Genomic DNA, 22,752 nt, shown 5'->3' with positions numbered 1-22,752 from the left:
AAGACATTCATTGATTGACTGGAGTTGTGTGGATTACTTTTATGCTGTCTAAACATGACTTTTGGACTGTCAAAGTTTTGGCACCGGTGTACATCCATTATAAAGACCTGACAGAGCTCTATCTTCTTCTAAAAATCTTCATTTGTGTTCTGCTGAAGAAAGACTGTCATACACATCTGGGATGGCATCAGGGTAAGTGAATAATGAGAGAATTCATTTTTGGGTGAACTGTTCCTTTAAGCCAGACAGAAGAGAAGGTAAGAATAGTAATACCACTGTGCACAATGGTTGAGATTTAGGCTTATATGATTCCTAAAGTTTTCATATTGATGTTTTTAATGGACATGCCAGCTAATTTTTTTTTACAACAGAAATTTTATAATTTGGGATTTTTTTTTTTTTTTTACTTTATTCTTCTGCTTTTATTACTTAATGTTTTGTTATTATTTATTAACTTCTTAATTTTGTTTTACTACTGTACTGTACAAAGAAATATTTTTAAATGAACAGATTAAATTGTTTGCATTCAGTTTACCTGTACTTTGTGTAAAATATATATATATATATATATATATATATGTATAAATATATACATATAAGTATAAATATAAACTGTTATGCGATTTTCTGCAATATAGTTTGGTTGACATTTCTTGACCAAGTGATCATAGCTATTGACCAAATGCTTTATGCAGTTGTTATGAATGATCCATTAGCTATTTAAATGAACTATTATGTCAGCACAATATGGTAACAGTATATGTATTGAAAATTTAAATAACAAAAAAATAAATAGAGATAAATCTCTTAATTTTAAAATCATAGATTTTTCTTTACTTGTCCGCTGAATTGAGGTATGTGGCTTTTTGTGGACGTTAATGATTACTTGTTACTTGGGTCCGTTTTTTCACTAATACATCTGACAAACTTGAAGTTAAGTGTGAGTTTACTATTCCTGCATTTTTCTAGATTTGACTCTTTTCATGCAGTGCTATGTGCAACCCTCTACTACAATGAGAGGAAATAATTCGCATTAGCAACCAAATTTCACACTATGCGACTATAATTTATATTGGCAACTGGCTGGTAAATGTTTCGATTTCACTTACCAGTGATTGTGTAGCATAGTGGTGGAGTATTCAGCAGCAAGATCCTTTCACTATGTGTTGGGAGTAAAAGTTGTTCCGTGTAGATTGTGTGTCCAAAGACAAGATCCACGCAACCCATTTGTTATTGAATAATGTTGCATTTAATACCCTTTCTTTTCTCTACAGACAGTTGTTGATCAAAAAACAAACAAACATTTAATTCTAATCACAAGTGGGACCAATGAGAAAAAAACCATTCAAATCATGTCTCGTTAACATGCTCATTTACAGACGCTGTTTACAGAAACGCTGTCTTTCTTAAAGAAACAGTACCGGTTTTTAACACGTGTTCAACAAATCAATGTAAATACCTGTAAATAGTACAAATAATGTCATTAAACAATAAACTTGTAACAGAAATAATATACAGGATGCAATATATTATCATATTTATTGATTGATTTTCTTACATTTTTAAAAGCTAAAATGTGACCAAAATGATGTAAAACTAATAAAATATAATTAGTAATATATTTTCATAATGTACCTAGTTAGAATGTCCCATGTATAATTAACAGCATTAGCTGGGAGAGAATTTCTTTCATATGTAATCAAAAAGGACATTATAACTGAAATATACCCATATGAATCGAAATCTGGATCCAGTCGAGAGATTGTGAATTGGAATTTAATTGGGAAATCGGTGTCAATACCCAGCCCTAATTTAAACAGTACTGCAGTTTAGCAGACACGCATAAGCTCATGTTTAAATTGGTCATGCATTTCGGTCTCCTCTCTGTCCTCAACAGTTCCCTGTAACTTTTAACTGTATAATAATTAAAAGGCAAATATCAATAAAACTTTATGTACCATCTAAACAAAACGATTGTTTTGTTAAATCTTTCAAAGATTTAATTCACAAACTTTTTGGAAATGTAATGCTAAATAAAAGTTAATGTAATTTTTTTGCAATGATATCAACATATAATTTACTGTCATATTAAGTTGTGGGATGTGATATACTGTATGTATCAGCATTATATGGGCCTATCAGCCACCCTGCTCTCTAGATATCTGCATTGGCCATTAAAAACCTCATATTGGTGGACCACTCAGGGCCGCCGATAAGAGGGAACTTTTTGTCCCGGGCTTGAGGGGGGCAGTAGCGGTTTTAACAACCACACCATTGCCCTCGCCCCATTAGGAAAGCTCAGCAAAAACCGCTTGAGTGACGTGTTGTACTGGGTACACACCGAATACGCTGTTGTCAGCGCTCTCAGAGCGGTTCACATTAGAAACCACCGGGTTTGGGTCAGTTCATCAAGTAGGACTTCAGGTTTGTAATTTCTGAAATAATAAACAGGCCTTCCGAACTTGTTTTGCCCACGCGCTCGCACTCACAGGTTCGCGCAAACGGATGAGTTAGGGGCCGTTCACACCGAATGTGTTTTTGCATGCGTCTGCTTGGTTTTTTCATTGTTTTCCTATGTAAACGAGCTGGATGAACGTCTTTGACAGCTGCACTGAGTCTCGCTGTTTCTTCAGTGTCTCACGCATGACCAGCACATTTTTAGACACTGTGTCAAGTTAATAAGAACTTCAGGTTTCAAAAACGAATGTCGAGACACCTGCATTCTGTATCATTTGTTGTGCTGTGACTAGATAGTTTTTAGCGCTGGTGTCACAAAGATTTAACGTTCTGAACAAGTTAAGGTTGCAAAGAGGAGACTGTTACAATGTTTAACATTATTCCAGATTGTTCTACACCCAGGGTTGGGAGGGTTATTTTTTAAATGTATTCCACTACAGATTACAGAATACATGCTGTAAAATGTAATTTGTAACATATTCCGTTAGATTACTCAAGGTCAGTAACGTATTCTAAATACTTTGGATTACTTCTTCAGCACTGGTAGATTTTTTCACTTGTTTTGACTATAAAAACTCTGTCAGTACAGTAAGACATAATATACATTATGTTATTATATTATATTATATATGTTAAAAATATATTCTTTGAAAAACCCAAATATCTTATGCAGTGTTGCTTCAAAAACAAGATTAATCAAACTGATCTTGTTTTAAGGATTTTTAGATATTTTTACAGGAAAACAATAAAAAAATATTATCAAGAATAACATTTTTGCCTTAATATCAAAGATCTTACTAGAAAAAAGAAATTATGATCTAACGTGAATTTTCTTGATAAAACAATATGATCATGCCTGGTAACGTGTGCATGTAAAATGGCTAGAAATAGCATTTTAGCTTAGTGTAAAGCTGACAAATTTACAAAGTGTTTTATAAAAATATATGTTGGTAAATATTGCTTTTTTATCACTGTATTGTGGAAAAACTGGAAAACATGCATTAATTATCTTTAACTAGATTTTTAACTAGAAGTTTATTTTGTTAAACATTTTGAATGTACTGAATGAATGATTGATAGGATTCATTTAAAATGATGATCCGGGGGCCCCGGATTAGTCGGTTGCTTGGGGCCTCGGAAATCGTAAACTTCCCCCTGGGCCCGGACTGGAGAGCGGGATCCTCAGAAAGGCTATTCCGTACTGTACAGCACATCTACACCCCTGTCAGACAGTGGACTGGAGGGGGGCCCTCTGAACACATTTTGTTCCAGCCCCAAGAATTCCTAACTGCAGCCCTGCGACTACTAATATGTGTCTGATCTTCTCCCCTTGTCCTTTAAGGTGCTGTAATTGGGGACGGTCAATCTGCAGTGGCCAGCAACATCGCTAATACCACCTATCGTCTGCAGTGGTGGGACTTCACCCAATTCGACTTGCCCGAAATCAGTAATGGTGAGTGGTTGAAGGGGAGTGTCAGAACCAATAATGACAAATAGGCTGTTATATTAAGGATGATGTCATGTGTGGCATTTTCCAGAAAGGCACATGAATGCTCTTCTGAGATTTAATATTTGCCATGCGCCCATCCACCCGTTCAGAAACACAAAATGCTTCAATACCCCACAGTGTTGAGGGAATCGGAGCAAGGGAAAAGGCTGCTCTATGAAAGAGTAGCTGGAGAGAAAGGTAAGAGTAAGCACTCCACAGAGCGTAAGACTAAAGCTGATGGAGGGTAGATGCAATGGACAGAAGAGGAAATTGATCACATATTAGAGCCATTTTCTTCCCCGCCTCTCTCTTTCTTTCCCTCTAACATCATGCGTTACTGGAAGCTCTTGGCGATTACCCAGGGCTGATTACTAGATTGCCGAATGATTCTTGTTATCTGGGTTTGATCTCACACCTGGCGGGACTTAGGCACTAGCATCTGTTCAGCATGTGAGAATCTTTAATATCTCAGAAAAAAAAGTGGCAGCCCTTAGGACACGTGAACACTGCCAGATATACCGTAGAAAAATATGTGTTGTGAATACCGTGTTTGTGTAGTGGTATGAAGAAAGGTAGAGTAAAAAAAAAAATCAAAGTTAATCCATCTAATATTCAGCTTGACCTTCACTTACCTGTAAACCCAGATGTACCTTCCCTTCCTGAGGATCTGTTGATGGATGAGGAGTTTTATTTGTCAGTTCTGTCAGAGACCTAATAATTCTTATATACACAGATCTCCCACAGACAATAAATCTGATACAGTTCAAACACCACTGGGCATATAGTCTAAAATGCAACACAAAAATAATGCAGAATATCACATTGCTTATCATACATGCAAAAGTATAACCCATTGCCATTTCAGGTCTGGTTTTATCAGAACGCTTCTTGAGAGGACAATAAATATTTTGTTGCCATTTTTGTTGAAGCTATTCAAACACGCAAGATTGTTTTGGAAAATCGCATTATTCTTATTGAAGGCTTGCAGAATCCCTGGCTTTGCTCCTACCATCCTAAAAAAAGTCTCTAGGTTTGCAACATCCTCCAAAATATGGGACACTACGACTGCACAACATCTTATCCAATTTTCGTGAGAGCGCTAATTCTGAGTGCAGTTTTTGTGCCAGCGCAAAGCGTAAGTGGGCATGGGTGGGAGTGTTTGCAATATATGTGGGTGTATGCGCACAAACTGTGGGTGTATTGTATGTAAATGAAGTGGCACAAAGTGCAATTTGCTATTTTCCTGAGAAATAGGTAATTGCGCTAAAATGTTTCAAAAGCATGTCCAGACTCAGTTCCTGCATTTGCAGTTTGGAGTCCATGTTCAAACTCTGAAAATATAGTGGAACGTTAAATTTTGTTCATGACTATCACTGTTGTAGCCATTTTATGAAACAAAAATTTATGAGATTCGTTAAACTATCTTTAGGTCATGGTTTGTTTTTCAATTATTATTATTATTATTATGTTTATATTTACAATTGTATTTATGATCTAATTTATATTGGTATTTCCACCTGTTGTCGCAGAGTGATTTTTAAGTCACTGCAAAGGGGGCTGGTGAAAGAAGTTGGAGAGAATAAAATGTTTGGGTTTGGTTTTTTTTTTTTAACACTTCGTTATTTTGATTATATTTTTGTTTAGCTGAATTTGGAAACATTCTTGGTTTAATTTTTCGTGTTTTAATAAATGAATACAAATTTTCAAAATCGACCGGTAGATGTGAAGTGCGTACCGATACAATCACTGTTAATACTAGCCATGGTTTGTGTGTCAGTAGATTAAATTATTAATAATACTTAAATTCTCTATAATTTTACAGAATCCAAATCCAAATCATGAAGAGAAACACATTTTCCATACGTATAAAAGGAGCGTGTCACTGTTACAGAAATATGCCTGACCGTATTTCTGTTCTTCTACTTCATTGCATACAGTCCATTTACACTCCCAACTTCTTACGAATGTGCTGTCTTTGTTTATATTGCTGGTGCTTGACAGGGAATGGGCTATATTATAGGATGCAGACGGTGCCGGAGAAGAACCTTAGAAGAACCTCAGAATTAAATTGCACTTGTCTGAGCCCATTAGCACTTTGCGCGTGCAATTTCGCCAAACCCACTTGTGCCTAGACTTGGTGCATGCTTGTGTAAAAATACCAAAACTTCATGGCCATGCCCATTGACTTTGTTTGTATGATTTATGACATAGCGCTGCACTTAGCGATAGCACTCTTAAAATAGGGCCCATGGTTTGTTGTGGCTTATAATTTTTTAACTTTAAAAAAAATACAAATAAGAATACCGATTTTCCAATCAACTTCATTGTTTGAATTTGATTTGCACAAGTAATTTATTCTAATTTGTTATTATACCCCTATTTGTACAAGGAGAGAGAGTGCACAGTGCTAGTCATAGGCATTCCAAGTAGTGATCAAAGGAAGTATTAATAGTCAGATTTGAACTATGATTGCATTTTAAATGTGTGAACAGATATGAGAAACTCTGTAATTAAAAATCAAACACATGGAAAAACCAAGTCTAGTTACATTTTATACTGAAATTTTAACAGACAGTTAAGAAAGACCATCATTTGCACATAACTTGCACACTTACTTTTATCAGTTTAATTAGCCGACATCGATCACATACAGTATTTTGTTATTTAATGCCTTAAGGGACATCAAAGCCAACAGTTATTGGATATACACAGCTCACACACTGATATTCTTAATTTGTAATCAGAGTTGATGGAGCAGACAAGGTCAGATATGCTACAGCATCACTGTTAATGGGACACAGCTAGGGGAGGTAGAGTAGGATAGTGTCAGCTTTGCAGAACACTGACCTCCTGGTCAGAAGCCCTCTTCACTGGCCAGCAGGCAGCCATCACTCTACAGTGGCCTGAGTGCATTCTTCTGTCCTCCCATATTGTATAAGTTTTCTCTGCAGCATCAGTACACTCCAATCCCAAATACAAGATCAGTCATTATATGTATTATGAATTAAATAAGCTGAGTTATTGATTTTGAGGCCCATTTGTGCAGCAGTCACAGCAGTGAGTAAAACTTAAACAGTTCCTGTTTAATTTGTGGAACCTCATTGTTTGATAAAACACTTAAGACTTACAGTGCATCCGGAAAGTATTCACAGCGCTTCACTTTTTCCACATTTTGTTATGTTACAGCCTTATTCCAAAATTGATTAAATTCATTATTTTCCTCACAATTCTACAAGCAATACCCCATAATGACAATGTGAAAGAAGTTTGTTTGAAATCTTTGGAAATTTATTAAATAAAAAATGAAATAAAATCACATGTACATAAGTATTCACAGCCTTTGCCCAATACTTTGTTGAAGCACCTTTGGCAACAATTACAGCCTCAAGTCTTTTTGAGTATGATGCTACAAGCTTGGCACACATATTTTTGGGCAGTTTCTCCCATTCTTCTTTGCAGGACCTCTCAAGCTCGAGTGAGCTTCGGTTCACAGCCATTTTCAGATCTCTCCAGAGATGTTCAATCGGCTTCAAGTCTGGGCTCTGGCTGGGCCACTCAAGGACATTCACAGAGTTGTCCCATAGCCACTCCTTTGTTATCTTGGCTGTGTGCTTAGGGTCGTTGTTCTGTTGGAAGATGAACCTTCGCCCCAGTCTGAGGTCCAGAGCGCTCTGGAGCATGTTTTCATCAAGGATGTCTCTGTACATTGCTGTATTCATCTTTCCCTCGATCCTGACTAGTCTCCCAGTTCCTGCCGCTGAAAAACATCCCTACAGCATGATGCTGCCACCACCATGCTTCACTGTAGGGATGGTATTGGCCAGGTGATGAGCGGTACCTGGTTTCCTCCAGACATGACGCATGCCATTCAGGCCAAAGAGTTCAATCATTGTTTCTCATGGTCTGAGAGTCCTTCAGGTGCCTTTTGGCAAATTCCAGGCGGGCTGTCATGTGCCTTTTACTGAGGAGTGGCTTCCGTCTGGCCACTCTACCATACAGGCCTGATTGGTCTCCTCTCTCCACAGAGAAATGCTGGAGCTCTGTCAGAGTGACCATCGGGTTCTTGGTCACCTCCCTGACTAAGGCCCTTCTCCCCCGATCGCTCAGTTTGGCCGGGCGGCCAGCTCTAGGAAGAGTCCTGGTGGTTCCAAACTTCTTCCATTTACGGATGATGGAGGCCACTGTGCACATTGGGACCTTCAGTGCTGCAGAAATTTTTCTGTACCCTTCCCCAGATCTGTGCCTTGATACAATCCTGTCTCAGAGGTCTACAGACAATCCTTGGACTTCATGGCTTGGTTTGTGCTCTGAGATAAACTGTTAACTGTGGGACCTTATATAGGCAGGTGTGTGCCTTTCCAAATCATGTCCAATCAACTGAATTTACCACAGGTGGACTCCAATCAAGCTGTAGAAACATCTCAAGGATGATCAGTGGAAACAGGATGCACCTGAGCTCAATTTTGAGTGTCATGGCAAAGGCTGTGAATACTTATGTACATGTGACTTTTTTTTTTTCTATTCGTTTTTTATTTTTAATAAATTTGCAAAGATTTCAAACAAACTTCTTTCACGTTGTCATTATGGGGTATTGTTTGTAGAATTTTGAGGGAAATAATTAATTTAATCCATTTTGGAATAAGACTGTAACATAACAAAATGTGGAAAAAGTGAATACTTTCCGGATGCACTATAAGATCAAAACATTTGCACTGGAGTAGTGTGTGACTGCGTGTGCTCTCAGTAGCTTTTAATTCAGTTCAAGTACGATTGCGAACCTTTTTGTTGCCCTAAATGATCCTTTCTTTCTCCATAATTATTTTAAAGCTGTCTTGTTTAATTGTTAGAAAAAGCACTTAATTGTCCCAGAATTACTTGTACTACTTTGAGTATGCTGTAGCTTAAATATCGCAGAATCTCTTATTAACAGTCTGACATATTAACAAAACCATTTTCCATTAAAAATAAGGTAAAAGGACTCATCTGTTAGGAATCCAATTTGCTTGTTAAAAATAGTCTTGAAGATAATGATTCGTGTAGATGGGACATGTTATGAATTTTTAGTCTCTTTTTGATTAGAATATGAGAAATATAATTATTTTCTCTGTAGATAATTGAAGCCCTATAGCTCTGTCAAGATGTGCTCGGTAATGGAAGTTAAGTTAAATGTGAGAGCCCTTTTCTTCTGTCCCTTGGATGACTGTAATTTAATTACAGTCTTTGACCTGAAACCTGTAAAGACATCAGATCAGTTCAGGGTGTACATTCTCATCTTTCAGTAAACCTCTGTGCTCCAGCTTTCTCACTACCCCCCTCTCATTTTAAGAGAACAAGAATTTTGACCTAGCTTCTGATCTGTTCTCAGTATCTGTAATCTTTTAAATCTTAACTTGCCGAATTGTCTCAGATGTCCCACAAGTAGCATTTGTTTAACATTGCTTTTTACTTTTTAACTTGTACATAATTTTTACCCACCAATGTTTCACAGAACTTATGCAAAGACAAAATTTCAGTACCAATTAAAAAGTTCAAGACTTTTCAGAAATGTTAGAGCAGAGGATGTTTTTGAGTAACCAGCAGAGACAGGACAAATCCTCATAACCTACATTGGACTCTGAAAGCTCCTAATGAGAAAACTTTTACATCATCCTTGCATAGCCAATTAATGTCAGGAATCTGCTGGGTATCATAAATCAGTGTAATTGTTACTTGCACTAAACGTAAACAATCACAACTGATTTATTGTATTAACACCACCCAGCTTTTTAATGCGTAATTAGGAATGGGCCAGTTGTTGGAGTCTTTTGGTGTGCTTGCATGCAGGAGTGTGGTCCGGCAGAAGGAAAACATTGACATCTCTTTCTCTTTTTCTCCAGAAGCTCTTCACTTGTCCTTTAGCTTGTAAAATCTGCAGGCCTGTGTACTTTCTTTTGTTCTATATAAAGACCAAAACAGAAGATCATAGACAAGATGTTTCCAAGCCCTATGATGTTTTAGTTCCTGAAATCAAATGTGAAATCACTTGATTGCCAAGGGCTATGTGGACTTTTGCTGGGAAGGCAGCACTCACTGGCTTTATTTTTAATCTGGATAACTTTGAGTCATTGATGAGGTCAAATTAATCATTTTGTGTCAAGTTAAATTCTCCATCTAGCTCTTTTGCAATCAAAAGTCCATTCTTGATAGAGAAAGGGAGATGTAGGAGTCTGTGATCAAGGTATGTATGATTATGTCGTCCTTCCCTCCCCCTCCTTTTTTTCATTTGTTTTTATGTGCATCCAGGTTCGCTGATACAGTATGTAGTTTTCGTAAGTGTAAACTTATTGGGTTCCAGTGCACTGAGAGGATTATTGTGACTTGGAAAACCCTAATGAAATTCATGACTGTCATTGCAGGGCTAATTGTTGCTCTAAGGTGTGTTTTATGTCTCTATAAATTCTCAGCAGCTGAAAGGCAGTTGTGATGCTCTAAACTCCAGCTTTGAGATAACAATACATTCACACTTACTCACAAACACCAGGCCATTGATGCAAAAATGCAACAATGAATTCAATGAATATTATTTTTTCTGACACATTAAATATGTTGATGGCTGTAAAGGATATGATGTAGACCGTATCTGTATTATAAGGGGCCTGTAGTGCAAAATCCTAGCAGCAGCTGCTTTATTAAATCATTGCTGCAATAGCATGTCTGCATTTAATAAAAAGCACAGCCATTTACTGTCTCATCTGTGGTAGCCAATATCAGGAATCTAATGGTGGCCAGGGAAAGCAGATTTGCTCTCCTCAGTACAGAAGAGGCACTGCAAGCTAGTCGATTGAGATGAACCACTATAATTATTGCTGTATAGTGTAAGCCTGCATAATGCTTTTCATGCATTATATATAATCGTGCTAGCCATTATCCTTAATTTTGTCTGTTTATTTTATTTCAGTACTTTGATTTTGTAGTTTGGAAATCAGAATTGAAAGGCATTATTGAATAAATGTTTCTTAGCGTTTTGCACATTGGAACCCTTATAAAGATTGCTTGTTTGCATCAGCTCTTGGCGTGTTGTTTTACGTTGTAGATCATTGTAACGGGGTAAGGAATGGGCAAGGAGGAGGCAGGAACCGGCTAAACAGTCAACGTAAAGTGAAATGATAAAACTCAACATAAAACAAACATAAACAAACGCAGACACACATGCAACAGGACCGTGTGCGTCTCTCTCTCTAACTGGCGGCTCTGGCTCATCTTTATCCCCCTCCCGGCTGATTAGCCCGATCCAGGTCCAGCCGTGTGTCCTCATGGCCCGGCCCAGTCCGGCCCTCCTCCTCGTCACACTCCTCCATTGCCCAACTCAGGCCGGAGAAACCCCCAGCATGACGCACTCCCCTCCCTTCCTGGGGGTGGGGGGGGTGCAGTGCCCTTCCGGCCGTGCCTGCCGGCAGGTCTTCCCCGGCTTTTGGAGCCCTGGGAGTGATGAGGGAAGGTAAAGGGGAGAGGGAAAGAGTGAGGCGAAGAGACAGAGAGAGAGAGAGGAGAGAGAGATGAGTGATGATGATACGTGCTCGCCGGCCCCTGGATAGCACTGGACCCTTTCTGCAGTTTTCCTTGGCAGGCATGCAGTAAACTGCTCCAGCACCATCAGATTAACCATCGCCTCAGTGTCGAGCTTCCCGTCGGCAAGCACCCACCTCCGACAGGCATCACGGAGCAGCTGGGCATATACAAACGTGCGGCCAGCCTCGCCAAGCATGAGGGAACGGAACCGCTGGCAGGTCCCCGTAGATCAGGCGGTGTTCGGCCGGCAGCTGCTGAGCCACGAGCTGGGCTTCCCCGGAGAGCAGCAGTAAAAGATGTAGCGCCCATTGGACTTCTGGCCAGCCCGAGGCAGTAGCAGCCTGCTCAAAGAGCCCATTGAAGGCCTCCGGCTCATCCTGGGGCCCCATCTTGGTCAACAGGAGAGGGGGTAGGGCTGCTGCCCACAGGAATTCGGCTGAGGACCTGCCTTGGGCTATCAGGCTCTGCAGCGCCTGTCGATCCTCGGCCTGGGCCTGCAGGAGCTCTTGGAAACGCTGCTCCTGGGCAAGGAGAGCCTGATGGTGTTGCTCTTGAATGCCGGCGAGGGCACGGATGACTTTGCCCAGTGGTGAGGCTTCCATAACGGCACTTTCTCCAATGTCAGTGTAACCAGTGTAACAGTTCGTAATAAGGAGAAAGCAGGAACCGTGTGTACAGTCGACGTATCGTTTATTTTACACTCAAACAAAAGAACAGCCTTCCAGCGGCAACGTAAATCAGGCTTTTCGCCACACACACTAACGTGTCTTTTGGGCACTCCAAAATACGTGTCAGTCTCTCTCTCTCTCGAACTGGTGCCTCCAGCTCGTCTTTATCCCCCTCCCGGCTAATTAGTCCGATCCAGGGTCGGCCATGTGTCCTCACGGCCCGGCCCCGCCCTCCTCCTCATCACAATCATTTTGGACTTTGGGTTTGCAGCTCTGCTCATCTACTTGCTCTGTTATTTGAGCTCAGATGGTGATGAGTTGTTGTTTTTAGAAGAACGATGTGTTTCTTTATAGGCATATTTTAAATATTTCTTCCCCTTTCTCTTTCCTGTTTATTATATACAGCATTACTCCAGTATAAGTAATGCTTAAGACTAAGACTGCACTAAGTAAACAAACCACTTGTTTTGTGTGTGTAACCTGGATTAGTGGACTGGGCTAGTACCCAAAATTTCATAGGTTCGACCTCCACACGAAAAGCGTTGCGGATAGTGTCATGGGGGTGCGATTTTATGAGTTTGTCTAACAAGAATGCAGGAGATGAGAACAGTAAACATTGAAAACATGTAACTGCTCTTTGTTTTTGAGGAGAAAAAAATTCCTGGCAGTTGCTTTGATTGCAGATAATAATAAGAACGCTTGTTTGCATTAAGGTCTGAAGATTATTTAAATAAGTTCAATAACTGCATTCTCTGGATGCTCGGAAACAGTAAGGTAAGTGTTTAATAACAAGAAATTGAGACATTCAATATCTCTTCATAAATTTTGACATTTTTTAAATATTTCATGTTGCTTTGTACGCTGAAAGATGTTTGTAGTCCAATAAAACGTGTGTGAATCACTACGGTGTAGGGCCTTGCGTATTAGCTTATTGTCCAGTAATCATTAGCTGACACTTCGAAAGTTCACTGGCAGTGGGGTCAAGGTTGAAATTATTTGAAAAGCAGACGCTTCACTCCAGAGCTCAGTGTATTAGGCAGTGTCACGTGGAATCCGCTTAACTTGGGTGTACACCGGCCAAAAGTTTGGAATAATGTACAGATTTTGCTGCTTTAGAAGGAAATTGGTACTTTAATTCACCAAAGTGGCATTCAACTGATCACAAAGTATAGTCAGGACATTACTGATGTAAAAAAACAGCACCATCACTATTTGAAAAAAGTAATTTTTGATCAAATCTAGACAGGCCCCATTTCCAGCAGCCATCACTCCAACACCTTATCCTTGAGTAATCATGCTAAATTGCTAATTTGGTTCTAGAAAATCACTTGCCATTATATCAAACACAGTTGAAAGCTATTTGGTTCATTAAATGAAGCTTAATGTGTTTGTTTTTGAGTTGCCACAGTATGCAATAGACTGGCATGTCTTAAGGTCAATATTAGGTCAAAAATGGCAAAAAAGAAACAGCTTTCTCTAGAAACTTGTCAGTCAATCATTGTTTTGAGGAATGAAGGCTATACAATGCTTGAAATTTCCGAAAAACTGAAGATAACATACAGTGGTGTACACTACAGTGTACAAAGACAAAGGACAACTGGCTCTAACAAGGACAGAAAGAGATGTGGAAGGCCAGATGTACAACTAAACAAGAGGATAAGTACATCAGAGTCTCTAGTTTGAGAAATAGACGCCTCACATGTCCTCAGCTGACAGCTTCATTGAATTCTACCCGCTCAACACCAGTTTCATGTACAACAGTAAAGAGAAGACTCAGGGGTGCAGGCCTTATGGGAAGAATTGCAAAGAAAAAGCCACTTTTGAAACAGAAAATCAAAAAGAAAAGGTTAGAGTGGGCAAAGAAACACAGACATTGGACAACAGATAATTGGAAAAGTGCGTTATGGATCTTAACCCCATTGAGTTTTTGTGGGATCAGCTAGACTGTAAGGTGCGTGAGAAGTGCCCGACAAGACAGCCACATCTATGGCAAGTGCTACAGGAAGCGTGGTGTGAAATGTCACCGGAGTATCTGGACAAACTGACAGCTAGAATGTCAAGGATCTGCAAAGCTGTCGTTGCTGCACATGGAGGATTTTTTGATTAGAACTCTTTGAAGTAGTTTATTATTATTATTTTTTTTTGTCATTGTAATTTTTCACATTATTAATATCCTGACTATACATTGTGATCAGTTTAATGCCACTTTGGTGAATAAAAGTACCAATTTCTTTCCATAAGAGCAAAATCTGTACATTATTCAAAATGTTTGGCTGCCAGTGTATGTGTGTACGTGTTTGTCAGAAGTACCACATGCAATAATGCTCCTAAATTAGCAATAAGACAATCCAGGAATGCTAAATGTTCTTTCAGAACAAATAGCTGGGCAGTAGCGCATTTCTGTTACTCCATACCAACCTTCACAAACTTTCAGCCACTTTCAGACTCACATTTAAGTCTCATCCCACTCTGGCTGACTGGTGTGTTGCAGGTTTGGTGTGATATGGGACTGAAGTTGTGACATTGTGGGGAAGTGCAGCTGTTCTCTGTGTGGTCACTGAGGGTAATTTAGGGTGTTGAATGTAGGATAAAACATTGAACTGCACTATTGGGATAAGATGGATTAATAATAGGGATGCTCTGATCAGGATTTTTACACCCAATACCGATCTTCTTTTCACCTGATCGGCCGATACCAGTCCGATACCGATCATTTCACCTTTTATCAGGATCTCTGTCATAACTGGCTAAATGTAAGCTTTCTGCACACTATCACTATTAATTGAATTTTCCTCTTCCCAGTAATATCACTTTGCCTAGTTTTTGCTGACCAAAAAAGTTTAAAAGGTTTATTAAAAAAGCTTTTTTTATAACACTTTAAAACAAGTATAGGCTATCAAAATATTCACTATATTAAGATAGATAGCCCTATAAAAAATGAAGCTTAGTGTCAAAGTGAAGACAAACTGATAACCCATAAGTGCAATTACACTCAAGGTGACATTTTTGGTTATTGATTCATTGTCATTATTTAATATAATTATTATAATTCCTTATTGTATTTCTTTTTTTTATATTTGCATTATATTAATACATTATATTATGGTATCTTAATTTTGTATAAAGAATTATACAATTTATGAATTTCTTCCCTGCCTTTTCATTTATTTGGATGATTGTATTAATAGTTCATTTTTCACTTGTTGCTGCTTGAGCACACTCTCTCATGAGGGCAAGAGATGAAAGGAAAGTAGAGAAAGAGTGCTACAATTGTAATGTTATTTAATCGGGAGATATTTAATAAAGATGTTTAAATTACACCATATCTTGAAATTTGCGTTATTACTGAGATGCCTATGCCAGGTGGAGACTGAGAAGCTGCCGCCATGAATGATAATAAGGACCGTTTCACTGCTCACAATGTTTTCCCTTTGCTTGTCGTGTGTGAAACGCCACATTAACAGTACAGTTCACAAATTTTTCATATTCACCTTAACTCTCCCACTGAATCATTCTTAACTGCTGAATCAAGTTTGTTGTCTTACAACACTATGCCAGTATTCCCCACACTCTGTGATGCCATGACAGTGTTGCTGAAGTCTTAAAGGAGCCGTGCGTCTTTTGCGACATGAGCGATCGGTTTACGCAATCGGCCAAATTACCGATCACCGATCGAGTAACAGGATGCAGAAATCTTACATTTCCCTGCCATTAACTTGTATTTACCTGTGTTTCTTTCTCTGTTGTTTATGTGCTGTGATATTAATAGCCACTTCAACTGACATCAAATGTCTTTTGGTTGTCCAAAAGCATTTTTTCCACAGTGACATTTTTCCTCTGTAATTCTCCTTTGAATGGCTCTTGTGTGAGTATAAGAGAAATGTGTTTGTGCCTTCATGAATGTTTTGGATTCTGTATTTGTCCTTGAAACTGGGTTATTCTGGATAGTTGTTTTCCAGAGACGTGTTAATCCACTCAGCTTTTTCTCATCCCTCTCTCCCATTCCTGCTCATCTTGTCTCTCATGAGAGGCGGATGTAGCTCACACCTCTATTGCCTCAGACATGTTCCCAAGTTGTTCTGCAAAGGTCATGCCCAGGAAATCCCTGTCACTAATTTCTTGTGTTTGTTAAATGCTTGATAACTTTGTGCTGTAGTTTTAAACAGAGGGAGTGGCCTTGCTAAGAGTGCAATCAAAGTGAGCAATTCAGGACCAAACCGGTCCTGGCTCATTGGCTGGGCCAGTGGAACAGATCCAGTGTAAATATTTCTTTAAAGGGCTGATTTATTTCAGCTGTCCAGATGCTCTCTGTCCACAGCAGCTGGAGTCCTTAGTGCTCCGTTTATTACTCAGCATTAGCAACAAGCCCGATGTCTTCTAAAGGACCACTCCTACACCCATGTGTCTCTAGAAATAGATTATTAAAATACACTTTTGGCTTGCACACTGATGGTCAGGACTTCCCTCAGAGCGTAACCGGTATAGCGATCACTTTACCCTGGCAAATCCATTACTCATGTCCAATTGGGAGTTCTGTCTGCTAAACCCTTGAGCCACTTATCCATCTTCAACAATGTGGGCCGACTCTCCACATTACACAACCTGCCCCTCTGACCCTTTGCTTTAATTGCTGTTTATGTCATAAGGGAGGAGCATTCATTTCAATGAATCTTCATTACAGTGGGATACAGGTTAGATTATATTTGGGTATTATTCCTGATTGTAAATAAACATGTTTAGACATTTTTTCTTCTGGACAGTGATGGAAGCGTTTAGAGGTGTGATAAACTTGTTTTCTATGTTTAAGTAAGAGCTGCTGATTTTTATCAGCAAGGTGCCCATGGTCATGGAAATATCAGGGAATTTTAAAGTGGAAATCATGTTCAAATGAAAACAATCTTAAAGGAATAGTTCAAATTATAATTCTCTTATTTGATGAGCCAGAAATTGCTCTTTGTGAGTGCAATCTCTATGAAATAATTTTTGAAAATCCTCATCCAGTGATCATGAACAAAGGAAAAAGTCATGGAAATACATTGGTCAATACATGTGGGAACCCTATAAAAGGTACACCTGTACGCACTCATAGACTGGCATACAGGTACACACACATTCAGAAGCACAAATGACTCCTTTGATAAATGTATTGTTTCTGTATCAAGAACCGATTTGTCTCTTCCTCCCTCCCTTACAGTAAGTGTGTGAGTGGTGATGGATGGATGTGTTTAATATAATTGTGAAATACAGGTCCTGCAGGGCAGCAGCCAAATCACAGCACTAAATTACTGCCCTGTTTAATTAACACACTCCTGCTTAAATCACCTCTTCTCTCCTCTCTTGACACTCTTGACCTTCCTCTGTGAACACATGCACACAGACATGCAAACACACACTGGATGATTAAAACAAATCCATCTTTGTAAATGTGCATAATAACTTGCAGTCACCTGCCAAAACTCACCTGCTCTTGTTTAGCTTCTGCCCTTATTTTATCCCAGAGCCACATGCACACACACACACACCAGCGCTCTCCAGCGAAATGACAAACACTTTAATCACACACTGACTTTTTAAATCACAAAAAGGGCTTATTACACCTCCCACACACACACGCACCTGACGCTTTATTCAGAGACCTCTGCACTATGAGAGACGTTGATGCATAAGACCAGAGCAGCACATTATTGTTCTGTTATTTTTTTCTCTCTAATTAAGTTACTTCAGTTATAAACCATTGTTTTGACTTAACTGCCTCAGCTCACACACATTGGTGTTGTAATAGGGCTGGGTTGACATTTATTGTGTCTGTGTTCTGAATATTACTGCCATTCTGTTTGTTGAGAAATGGCTTCATTGGGATGCAAATTGCCATGGAAACAGTAAAGGATTATGCTATGTGCATAACAGAAAATCAAAATTAATTTAGCAGTTGACGTTGTTTCCAGAGCTGAAACATCATCGTTCTCTCTCCATCTCCTGCTGAGCAGGATGGTAGTGCTATATGTGTTTTTTATATGTGAGAGGTTTATGTGGCCTGCTGAAATGAGAAGGGATAAAACAGACATCCCCCCTCTCCTGCAACTCTGTCTTTTATTCATTAGGCCACCTGTTAGTCGGTAAATTACTTTTATTGTGGCTCAACTCATGAGAAATCTACAACTTCAGCTAATTTAGTAAAAAGATTGTTACGCGGAGTACTCGATACTGCCTGTGTGCAAATAGAATTTTGGATTGAAAAGTAAAACTGGCAGATGCGGAGGCTGACACTGCAATCAGTTTTGACAGATGTTATAAGGGTACTTGTTTAACGTCATTGCTCTAACAAATGGAGTTTGAAGTACAAGTACAGCAGATAAATTGTAAGGAAAAATTATAAATTTGCACATACATTTAAAGTTGCCATGACTTTATGTTGAAGATAATCTCATAACATTATGTGATGCATGTGGCATGCCACCTTCTGTTTTATATTTATATAAATATATATTTATATTAGTGCTATTAGTCGATTACAATTTTTTATCGTCAATGCCAGTGTCAAGTGACAATTTGAACTCCACAAGAAAAGCGCTGCAGACGTTTTTGTGACAGCTAAGACTTGACGTGGTTCTGTGGTACTTAAATTGCACAGAACAGGGGCTATAAAGTGTAAAGTGTGTGTCAGTGTTATAACTCCGGGTGGGCCAGGGTTGAGCAAAATTCAGAATTTCAGATTTAACTCTCTTTCAAAGCATGAGTTTGAATTTGAATTGGCCACGCCCCTAAGGAAGTTGAATTGGAATTTGAATTGGAATGGAAGTTGAATTTACTGAATTACAATTCAAAGAAATTCAACACAGTCACACTACACAATTTCATTAGTCCAAGACACATTTTGTGACATAATTATGTTATCATTTTTTTTTTACCAAGTATGCCTATTTATTCCCTAAAAGGCAGATTTTTTTAGCTTATAGACCTAACATTTCTCTTTAAATATATATAAATAAAATTAACATAGCCATCAAAAGATTTAGTTTTTTCCACCAAATTCTTAAAAATAGATTTAAAATAGTGAAATAAATTAAATAAAAATTTCTGTAGATGGCATTTTAAACATTATTACATTTTATTGTATTTATTATTCCTTAGTAATACTGTAAAAATCATGTTTGTTGAACTAAAAAAGCAATGCAAACTTAATTTAAGTTGAATTCATCTACTTTTTTCAGTTAAATTAACTGAACTTAATATGACAACATGCCATGATTTTACATATTAGCTGTACATATTACCTATTGATTTTATATATTTAATAAATACATATTTAAATTAAGTAACTTTAAGAAGATTTCTTAAACTCTGTCAACTTACAGTAGTCTGATGAAAATTGCTTCCTTTATTTACATGGTTCAAAATTGTTCAATATCCTGAGCATCTCATGTACATTTCTATAAACATATATTTAATTGAAATCAATGCACTTGGTGTCTTAAAGCAAAAAATAAAGCAATATGAATTTATTTGAATTTCATTCAATTTTATTTCTACTTCCTTAAATTCGAATGGCAATTCTTCTGTCAGGAATACCCAGACTTGGGGATGGTGTTGAACCCAATGGCAGGAGTTTATTGCAACACAAAAACAAACAGAAACAAACAGGTGAATTGTAACAAGCTAGATGGTTCAGACGTGTAATGACGAGCTGTGAAGAACTGGGATAATTCAGGAGTAGGATATACTTTAGGTGGTGATCGTACTACTGAGTGCTCATGTAGAAAAGGAAGATATCAGGATCGCTGGAGTGGAGAGGAATTGTCGGGAGATCGGGATCTCAGGAGTGGAGCGGATTTATTCAGTATCTAATGAAGGAGTTCCTTGGAGGACCAGGTAAGTGAGTCTGAATTCTTTGTCGAGACCAGACAATGATTGACAGTGGAATGGGGTTTAAGTAGAGGAGCTGATTGACACGGTGATGAGAGACAGGTGCAGGTGATTAGTAATTAGGAGAGAACGAAGTTTGAGTGAATGTGGCAGAAGGGTCAAATGGGTCCATGACATTACCCCCCCACCGCTCCAGAGGGACGAGTTTCTCGATGCTGTGACCGACCCCTTCCACGCGGAGCTGGTCAGTTAGGGTGAGAATCGTGGAAGTCGGAGAGTAGGGTCGGGTCGGGTCCAGGATGTCGTCTCGAGGAATCCAAGATCTTTCCTCGGGGCCGTAACCCTCCCAATCCACGAGGTACTCGAGACGACCCCTGTGGCGTCGGGAGGCCAGGATGTTTGGTGTGTAGACCAGTCCGTCTTCTGGTATAAGCAGCTGGGGGGTCATCGGAAGGATTAGGTTCTGAGGGATGAGGAGGGAGAGACGGGTGGTATGGTTTTAGATGGGAGATGTGGAAGGAAGGGTGGATACAATATTGGGGGGGGTTGGAGTAGGTAAGTTACAGGATTAATTTGTCTGATGATGGTAAAGGGACCAATGTAACAGGGACTTAGCTTCTTGCAAGGGAGGTGTAACCTGATGTCCCTCGTGGAGAGCCACAACTTCTGCCCAGGTTGGTATATAGGAGTTGGGGACCTCCGGGCATCGGCATGGAACTTCTGGCGACGCAACGCTCGCTGCAGGTGGTGGTGAGCTAAGTCCTAGACCCTCTCGCATTCTCTAAATCAATGGTTGTCAGATGGGACATCAGATGGCTTTCCAGACCAGGGGAAGAGAGGAGGTTGATAGCCGAGTACGCACTGGAAAAGTGTGAGGTTGTTAGAGGGCTGACGTAGGGAGATTTGCGCGTGCTCTGCCCAGGACAGGAAACGGTTCCAATGGTTCTGGCGGTGGTGGCAGAAGGTTCTGAGGAAGCGGCTAATCTCTTGGATCTTCCTTTCCGTTTGCCCGTTGCTCTGTGGATGATACACAGATGTAAGTCTGACGGTCACTCCCAAGAGAGAAAAGAAAGCCCTCCAGACTCTGGAGACGAACTGGGGACCTCGGTCAGAGATTATATCTTCTGGAATGCCATAATTTCGGAAGACGTGGTTAAATAGTGCCTCTGCAGTCTCTAGGGCAGTGGGAAGTCCCTTGAGAGGGACTAATTTGCAGGCTTTGGAAAAGCGATCCACGGTAACCAAAATGCAGGTGTATCCCTCAGAGGAAGGCAGATCTGAGATAAAATCGACCACTAGATGTGACCAGGGTCGGCGCGGGACGGGCAGCAGAAGTAGTTTACTGATAGGAAGTTGTCGTGGAGTTCAAGATATTGCACACTCCGGACATCCCTGTACGAACCTTCGAATATCTTTATCCATGCGTGGCCACCAGAACCTGGACAAGCGAGAGGGTCCTATTGGTCTCAGGGTGGCTAGTGCCTAAGGAGGAGTGTACAGAGTCAATGAGTGATAAGCGTTGGGAGGAAGGGACATAAGTTTTGTTGGTGGGGCACCCCAACGGAGCTGGTTCAGTGGTGGTGGCGTCGCGAATGCTATCATCCAGGGACCATCGGATGGGGCTTAATATGACGTGAGGAGGGCGAATGGTGTTAGGTTCCTCGGGACTCTCCTCAAGAGTGTAGAGGTGGGAAAGGGCATCCGCTTTAGAATTCTTATTACCTGGATGATAGGAGATGGTGAAATTGAATTGCGTGAAGAAAAGGGCCCATCGTGCCTGGCGGGGGTTGAGGCGATGAGCCTCTCTGAGGTACTCAAGATTCTTGTGGTCAGTTAGCACTAAAAAGGGATGTTGAGCCCCCTCTAACCAATGCCGCCAATCCTTCCAGGGCCAATTTGATAGCCAGAAGCTCTCTGTTTCCGATGTCGTAAGTTTGCTCCGCCGGGGAGAGCTTTCTGGAGAAAAAGGCACATGGATGAAGTAGAGGTGGTTTCCCCTGCTGCTGAGAAAGGACAGCTCCTACGCCATTCGTGGAGGCGTCAACTTCCACTATAAATGGTTTATTAGGATCTGGGTGTACAAGGAGTGGGGCTGATGTGAAAGCATCCTTAAGGAGTTGGAAGGCGTGTGAAGCTAATGGGTTCCATGATAGTGTTTTGGGTTTGGATCTGAGGAGGGAGGTTAAAGGAGTAGAGAGGGTACTGTAGTTCCGGAGTTGGCAAAACCGAGGAAGCATTGGAGTTACTTAATGGTAGTAGGAGTGGGCCAGGAATTAACTTTACTTTCCCCTCGTCCATCTGAATGCCCTCTGGGCTGATGTAACCCAGGAACTGGACGGAGGTTTGATGAAAGGAACACTTCTCTGCCTTAAGGTAGAGATGGAATTCTCTCAGCTTTTCTAACACAGGTGCAACGGGTAGATGATGGTCGGTCTCGTTCCGGGAGTATACTAGAATTTTGTCGATGTAAACGAGGACGAATCGATGGAGATACTCTCGGGAACACCTCATTCATAAAGCCCTGGATTACGGAGGGGGCATTGACCAAGCCATACGGCATCACCAGGTATTCATAGTGGCCGGTCGGAGTCACAAAGGCTGTCTTCCATTCATCCCCCTTCCGAATACAAATGAGGTTGTACGCACTGCGAAGGTCCAGCTTAGTGAAGATAGTGGCTCCTCTAAAAAGTGCCAAAGCAGCAGGGATGAGAGGAAGTGGGTACCGGA

General features: G+C 40.0%; 1 protein-coding gene across 6 annotated transcripts in view; it reads left to right on the top strand.

Annotated features, from left to right (window-relative positions):
- Positions 1-22,752, top strand: part of ambra1a (autophagy/beclin-1 regulator 1a) — a 125,702-nt gene that overhangs the window by 58,515 nt on the left and 44,435 nt on the right. For all 6 annotated transcript variants that reach the window (XM_051656101.1, XM_051656086.1, XM_051656080.1 and 3 more), the window contains exon 12: positions 3,800-3,910. In XM_051656101.1, coding sequence (XP_051512061.1) covers positions 3,800-3,910 — 111 coding nt within the window. The remainder of the gene's footprint in view (positions 1-3,799; positions 3,911-22,752) is intronic.

This window comes from Myxocyprinus asiaticus, chromosome 2 (genome assembly GCF_019703515.2).
Source record: "Myxocyprinus asiaticus isolate MX2 ecotype Aquarium Trade chromosome 2, UBuf_Myxa_2, whole genome shotgun sequence".
In the NCBI taxonomy this organism is placed as follows: domain Eukaryota; kingdom Metazoa; phylum Chordata; class Actinopteri; order Cypriniformes; family Catostomidae; genus Myxocyprinus; species Myxocyprinus asiaticus.
The sequence above is the reverse complement of the archived record's forward strand: the minus strand, read 5'-3'. Positions and strand labels throughout refer to the sequence as shown.